The sequence below is a fragment of the Zingiber officinale genome, chromosome 5B (assembly GCF_018446385.1).
Source record: "Zingiber officinale cultivar Zhangliang chromosome 5B, Zo_v1.1, whole genome shotgun sequence".
NCBI classification, from domain to species: domain Eukaryota; kingdom Viridiplantae; phylum Streptophyta; class Magnoliopsida; order Zingiberales; family Zingiberaceae; genus Zingiber; species Zingiber officinale.
In genome coordinates this window covers 129161591-129169577 of record NC_055995.1, presented here as the reverse complement: position 1 = coordinate 129169577, position 7987 = coordinate 129161591, and the positions used below count along the sequence as shown (strand labels likewise).

At 41.4% G+C, this 7987-nt stretch overlaps 1 protein-coding gene across 1 annotated transcript; it reads right to left on the bottom strand.

Moving 5' to 3' along the window:
• Positions 1-6600: 6600 nt before the first annotated feature.
• Positions 6601-7296, bottom strand: LOC121987870. The gene has a single exon (XM_042541584.1). It carries the CDS (start codon positions 7166-7168, stop codon positions 6779-6781), a length of 390 nt encoding a protein of 129 aa, XP_042397518.1. The 5' UTR covers positions 7169-7296; the 3' UTR covers positions 6601-6778.
• Between the last annotated feature and the right edge of the window lie 691 nt (positions 7297-7987).

The window sequence follows — 7987 nt, the reverse complement described above, 5'->3', positions numbered from 1 at the left end:
TTAAGCATTTTACTAGCTTAGATAAATACAATAGAAGCATTTTACAGCTTATCTAGTCTTGCTTCAGCTATTATGGGACTAGACGTCCAATGGGTGGGCTCCCACAGTCGCCTCTAGGTTCAGACAACCTAGCTCTAGGTTCAGATAACCTAGAAAGAGCAAGACAAGCAATAATTAGCTATGTTCAGTATTTTACTTTCTCAGTGGCACTATACTGGATTAGATATCCATTGGGCTGGGCTCCCATAGTCGTCCCTAGGTTCAGATAACCTAGTAACCCTACTAAATTCGGGACTTGCAAACCCGGGTCTAGTTAGGGATGCGCCGGGCCCAAACAGCAGCATGATTATTATTTTAATCTATTATGAATATAGTTTTCAAACATCACAAAATAGTTATGTGAATTCAGTACAGCTTTAGCATCAGATTAGTATTAGCTCAGCTCAACTTTGGTATTAGTTTAGCTTCTGTTGATATAACATGATAGTTTATAATTAGCTTTATTGCCATGATCAGTTTTGCTCCTATGTGTTGTATGTCATGCCATGCTTAGCATATGCAGAATGTATTTCAAATAGCATGTCTTAAAAACATAATTCACATCGTGTGCATGTTTTTGTGAGGTAGATGGTTTCTTACTAAGAGAAAGCTTACAGATACTTTTTTCCTTATACTACAGATAAAGGTAAAGGAAAGATGGACTAGCGGAGGCTGGAGGTCAATGCAATGATGAAGATGTGTGTGTGCAAAAGGGGTTTGGAATGAAGATCTTAGGGATTTAGCAAATTTAACTATTTGAACCTTATTATGTTTAGTTTTCGCATTTCAGTTTGCTTAAAAGTCATGAACTAGTGAAATATGCACCATGCCATGTTTAGAATGCTAGTTAATTGTTGTTAGAATGCATTTCAGTTGGTTTAGAGTTGGTATATGAGATTTCGGTTCGAACCAGGGCTGAAATCAGGTTCTGAAGTGAAATCAGAAACCCCGATCGATCAGCCGATCGATTGGAGGCTCCTCAATCGATCAGCTGATCGATTGGGCAGCGTATCCCGCGAACAGAATGTGTCTGGATCGATCAGTTGATATATCCAGCCGAGTTTTGTCGCGAACAGAAGGTTTGTGGATCGATCAGCCGATCGATCCGAGTTGAACTCGCGTACAGCGCATCGTCGAATCGATCACTGGATCGATTGGACATACTGGATCGATCAGCCGATCGATCCAGACGCTAGTTTCCGCGTACAGTAGGGTCCTGAATCGATCACTGGATCGATTGCCTAACCTGGATTGATCAACTGATCGATTCAAAGTAGTCTCCGTGCACAGTAGCATGCTGGATCGATCCATGGATCGATCAGAGGCCTAGTACTAGCTGAAACCACCTTAGTTCAGCTCCAGACGACAGCAAAGACCTAGAACACCCCTTCTAGCATAGCCACCACAAATTCAAGGGGTAGTTTAAACATTAAGTTCAGATAGTATAGCGATTAACAGAAGCATATTCATTAGTTCAGTAAAATTTTCATCAGATCAGTTTTCCGCACATGAATTAGACAGCATAAGGTAACGATCGGCCTTACAGCCTAGCCAGTAGAAGGCGGGGCGTTACAAGGTCTAATATGGGTAATATCATACTATTATAAAAATATCTGAAATCTTTTGATCCGAACAATTGGTATCAGAGGGAGGTCGTTCTTCATCGGACTAACCGCCGGAAGAAGCATGAGCTAGAGGCATGATCCAAATTGAACCATGTTGGTGGACCTTGAACGAAGTAGGGGAGGCTCTAAGCAGGTCAGTAACATGATACTTGAGGGAAGGCCCTGAGCAGGTCAAGAGTGACTCGATGCTTGAGAGGAGGCTTTGAGTGGTCAAGAGTGACCTAATGCTAGAGAGAAGGCCCTAAGTAGGTCAAGAGTAACCTGATACTTGAGGGGAGGCTCAAACTATGAAAATAATGGTGGTCCTTTATTTAAGGGGAGGATTGTTGGGAATACAATCAAAGTCCTACGTTGGGAATCGAAGTCATTTGAGTAGAGCCTCAAAATAAATCTATGAGAACTTAGGCCCAAAGTGGGCAATATCATACTATTATAGAGATATCTGAAATCTTTTGATCCTAACAAAAGGTTGACCGAATACTTGGTGAAGAAGTCCTGGCAGATCAAGGTTGACTAGATGCTAGCCAATGAGAAGTCCTAATAGGTCACGGATGATTAGATGTTGGGTAATGGAAGTCCTAATAGGTTGAGGTCAACCAGATATTAGGCAAGACATGATTTCAATATGGAAAAATCTGAAATTATGGTTAGTAATCGATTGGTGAGATTCACCAATTAATTGCCAAACCCCAAATTCAAAAGTTCAAGTTTTGCTGCTCAAATTGATTGGCTTAATCAATTGAGCAGAGCTAATCTATTGATGAGGATCACCAATCGATTGGGAGAGGGTTTTACACAAAATAGGATACAGAATTGATTGGATCAATCGATTAGGTCATTTTTCTCCATGAACAGAAATGATCTGAATTGATTGGGGTAATCAATCAAGAGATTTTTGTGAAGAACACAGAAGTTGTTGGACTCGATTGGGGCAATCGATTCAGCAAGGGTCAATCGATCGGGGTAATTGATTGAAGGCTCTTCGTGAGAGAACAAAAGTTTTAGAATCGATTGGCTTAATCGATTAGAAGTTGTCAATTGATTGATATAACTCATCAATCAATTGGTTGGGTGAAAAAGAGTCATTCTACGGGTTTGAACAGTTGGATCCTACGTGCCAATTGATTGGAGGTAAGGTCAATTGATTATGAGGTGTTTTTCAGCCCGAAGGCAACCCTAGAAAAGGGGGTTTTGTGGAGTTTCTTCCACGCTAGTTCTTGAGAAGTTAGAAGCGAAGTGTTGCTACATTTATAACCGATCAAGAGACATTTTCAAGTAATAAGATAGCAAGCTAAGTAAAATCTCATTGTACAATGTTTACTTTCGTTTTCGCTTGTGTATTTTATTGTGCTTGTTGTGTTCTTATGAGAACAAGTGTGCGAGGCTTCTCTGCCTCAGGAAAGTTTCTAAGGAGGCATTCATAATGGATCTATGAGTGTGAGAAGTGGATCTTTAAATTAATCATTTCAAAGAGGTAGATACCAAGTAAAATCTAAGTGTTATGCATGTGGAGTTGAAATTTGTATTGAAGATCCATTGCATATTCGACGGTGAGAACAAAGTGACGACAAGAAGTGAATGGACTATTCACCCCCATTCTAGGTCATACATGTCCTAATATTTCGGACCTCTCTGTAAACATCTTGTCACTCTTGACCTATTTTGGGCCTCCCGCAAACATTCAGTCACTCTTGACCTGCTCGGGGCCTTCCCTCAACTTTGTTCAAGGCCACCCCATACATGACACTAGATCTGGACCATGACTCTGATATCACTTGGTAGGACCAAAATAATTTATATATCTCTATAATTGTATGATATTATACACTTTAGGCCTAAGTTCTCATGGATTTATTTTTGGACTATATCCAAAAGGTTTCATACCAATGGAGATATCTTTTATTTTTTAAACTCATGATCTATTTCATGTATTTTGCAATGTGAAACTTTTATTGTATTATCAATACTTAGTCGCTCTACCTGAAAAGCGTAGTTCCCTTAACCACACTCCGCTCAGCTAGAATGCTTTCCCCTACTTAAGGTGAAATAGATCGTCTCCCCAAGCTCTGCTCCCTTTGACTCCAAGAGTGTAGCTCCCTCCGACTCCAAGGTTCAATTCTCTCGACTGGTGCCCCACTCATTTAGTTCATATACATTCAGTCAATTAAATTCTCCTAAGGCTCAGCTCCCTAGATTCTATTCCACTCCGCTTAGTCAATGTCAATCAGTTCACCCCATTCTAAGGGCTCTGCTCCCTTAACCATACTCTACTTGGCTAGAGGCTCTCCAGACTCTTTAAAGATGAACAAATCATCTCCCCTGACCCAACACTCCATTCAGTTAAATCATATCTCCTAACTCTAAAGATTCTGCTCCTCCAGCCCATTGCTCCACTCTGCTTAGTGTCATTGACCCAACTTGAATCCCTTTTTAATGGACCCGACCCCTAAGGCCCAATGGACTCTATGATTCTTGGACTAAATACCGTAATAAATACAGCATATGGAGTGTCAGAGCATGTACATAGGGGTGGTGTAATTATACCGATACAAGATATGGGTAATGAGACTATTTGATATAGTTATGATACAATGATATGATATTTCTACCGTGATATGACACCTAATTAATGAAGAAAAAATATCACTTCCATGGTATAATAAAAGGAGCCCCCTCTCATGGGCACATGTATGTTATTATGCACGCGCATTCACACTTGTTCAATGTTGTTCATTTTTCTCATTTTCTCCTACTGATAGAGTGGCTGGTCAAGGCACCCAGCCATCCTTCTAATGCTCCCTTTCCCCTCTTTCTTCTTGTTGTCTTACCGGCACCCTTGATCGAAGAATCTTTCATCTTTGGCTCCTTTTCTTAACTTTTCCTTGATGGTCGACCTGGTTAATATGAATGATAGCTCATCGGTAGCTCATCTTTCAGCGCTCTCAGACAAGATCAGCCCATTACCAATATTTATTGAATTTCTTCCACTGTTAACAACTTCCACTAGTAATGTTTTCATTAACTGTCAATATCTATCAAACTTTTTCTACTTATTAACAACTATCGGTTTACACTCTCTCATGCTCAATAACTACACACATAAATTTTATAAGTCTCCACTGATATTCTTTGCCAAAGGTGTTCACCAATCAATTGCCAGAAAAACACTCTCCTCTGATCCTCTCCTCGTATTAGGATCAGCTTAATATTAATCCTCAATCTTTATCATCTAAATGAGTCGACTTAACCTCATTCTTTTGGACAAAAATCATTCATGTTGTAATTGGGATGCATGTGCTCCCTTTCAGTAATATAAGTGATCCTATCCGAACGCTGAGTCGATAAACATTGGAGACGCGACACTCTCCACTATCCTTTGATGATGATGTAGACCCCTGATGAACCTGTAAAGAAGTCGAGCTGGGAGGAGTTTCCCGGCGACGACCTTCCGACGCTCAAGTCAGGCAACGAAGAAGAAGATGAGCAAAGTAACACTACTGTGGCTACATTGATCAGAATCGCATACCTCCATCAAAGTCTGGGGGTCCTCCTATAGGACCCCGGGGAGTCGCGGGCACGCTTCTCGAGGCGTGCACGCTTCCCCAAACATACCTTAGTAGGGTTGTGTCAGAAAAGCATGTCTGACGTCATTCCGCAATCGTCCGAGCATATCCCTGATGTGATGGTGGAAACTTCCACCGTACGATACTTTGTCCGCTCCGGCCGTCGACCATGCTGTTTGTCGACGACAGGTATCTCGAGGATGAAATTACCAGCTGTCCTTTTTGTCTCTTTGCGCTCTTACTTGTTCCCGGGCCAAGCGGACTAGCCGCTCGGCACTCCTGGCTTTAGGGAATGCTCCGGTACCTCGGACCGGGCGGGGAAGCCCAGCTCATGTGCTCGGATGGGATTGCGCCTTATTGTCCTGTGGCTTGGCCGGGCTGTCCGCTCGGCCCAGAGACTCTTTTACCTTAGAGCATCGGAAACCCGATCCCTGGTCGGGTTGTCTTTCGTCCGGCCTGGGAGACCCATGTCTGGATGTTCAGTCGGTCGGATGCTTAGTCGGCTCGCCAGTCCGCTCGGCCCGACCTTGGTGTTGACCTTGACCATTGACCTCCACGTGTCGTTGACCTCCCGCCAACGAGGGTCCCCCATCCTTACCACCGGATCAATGAGCATAAAATTAGTTTACATTTATTAGCACAAAATCATTTTATGATTCTCCAAATCTTTAATATATACTCAAATTATTCTAAATACTAGCTAGCAACCAACTTGCTTTCATATTGTTGATCTTCATGAAGGTGAGAACTGAGAAGATCAATAATTATAAGTTTTTTTCCCATTTGGACTCCACCCCTGAAGGTGCCAATGAAATAGCTGTATTAAAGATGTAAAGGGAATCCTGAAATTATTCATCTTTCTCTAACACCATCGATAGATCATGATCATTTTCTAAAGAATAGAATCTTGAATTAATCCATCCATTTGATAAAACAGATTTTTTGTAATGCCCTCTTTATTTAACGCAAAATCAGGTCAAAGATAGATTTGTAGTCTGTCGAAGGATGAATTCTAGTCAATTTTTGATATACCTAACATTGGTTGGAACAGGGTTTGCACAGTTTGTAATCCATGCCGTGAGCCCCGCAGTTTGTCTCTGCAGGGAACAACATCGTTAATGAATTAACAAGACGACGACAACAACACAGTGCATAATTCAAAGAGTACTTGTCCCCGAGATTATGGTGCAACGGTAGAACATCTAAATTATCATTTAGATATTTACGATTCAAATCCTAATTATGATGAATTTGTAGGAATTTTCTCTAAATAGGACATGCAATTAAAGGATGTTGGCTCCTGGACTGTCCGCTATGAGCACTTTCCAATTTAGACTAATGGTCGATGAAAAATTTTTGTGGGATTGAATCGATCATCTTAAATTCGATGTTACCCAACTTTATTAATCATTTTTTTTTTATAATTCAAAGAGTATTTTATCAACATGCTGCGGCAAGAGTACAGATGGATAGAGATCAAGTGATGATATACAGCACAGTTTAATCATGTATCTGCGCACCAAATCGATCATATTACATCCATTGATGATCTTAAGCGCCGAACTGTCTCCAAAATCCACCAGCGCCACGAACCCCCAGCGCCTGCCGATCCAGATCCAGCACCCCAAGCACATACGGGTCCGTCGCGGTGGCGCCGCCGTAGTAGTTGTCTGCCCCGGATGTAGCAGCGGGCGTCAGGGAGGAGGACACGTAGCTCTGCTGCTGCAGCTCTAGTTCGCCGTCGAGGAAGACGGAGGAGTGGTCGAAGACCATGTCGGCGACGTTGGAGTGGCGGCCGGTGAGCCTCTGCACGAGTCCGCGGAACTTGGCGGCGCTCGTCGTCACCCTCATGGGGTTGGAGATGTGCACCACCTTCACCGGCGGCAGCTTCCGCAGTTTCGCGGCCTTCGTTTGCCTCGCGGTCGCGGGTGCCTTGCCCATGTGGACCAGTAATTGCAGACCGATCGCGCATATACAATACAATCGAACCTCTGGTGTTGGATGACGACAATTAATAAGAAGGTGGAAATCGATGGGGGCGAGAGAAGACTTTGGATACTTGATACTTATATAACGTGTGATGGAGCAGGAAAGATAAAAGTGTACGGTTAGCTTCGAGGAAGCAATCAAAGGAAAATGAGGTTGGAAAAAGGAAGGAAAGGAAGGAGGGAGGCACGTGACGCTGGCTGGAAAATGCAGGCACGAGGAAAGAAATCTAGATGGTGCACATGTAATCAGTGACGAGGAGGCGGAGAACAACCCGCGTGTCGTGACGTCACCGATCCGAAGGGCAGGGGCGCCTCTCTCTTTAGCTCTCTGATCATTGTGAAAAGTAGCTTTATCAGGGACACCGCCCAATAGGAGACGAATATGATTTGTATTTTGTTAATGAACCAAATTTCATCAAATTTGGTGTTTAATTTTTTTTAAAAAAAACTTATTTACATTCATTTAGTATATATATATAATCAATTAAATGAATAACTTAAATAAGTCGTTAAATTATATATATATATATATATATATCCAATTCATTAATATTTATGAATAGAGATTGTGAATGAATAATGTTGACAAACAAAATTTATAAATATATTCATCCATAAAATTTTCATCAATCAAATAAATAAATAAATAAAAGAAACTTTTAAAATGAATAAATACATTTATATTATCAAGTTAATAGCTAATTAAATAAATTTGAAGTAAGACTTAGATAAGATCTAAATAAATTTTAAGTTTAAATTAAGCTTTAAGAAA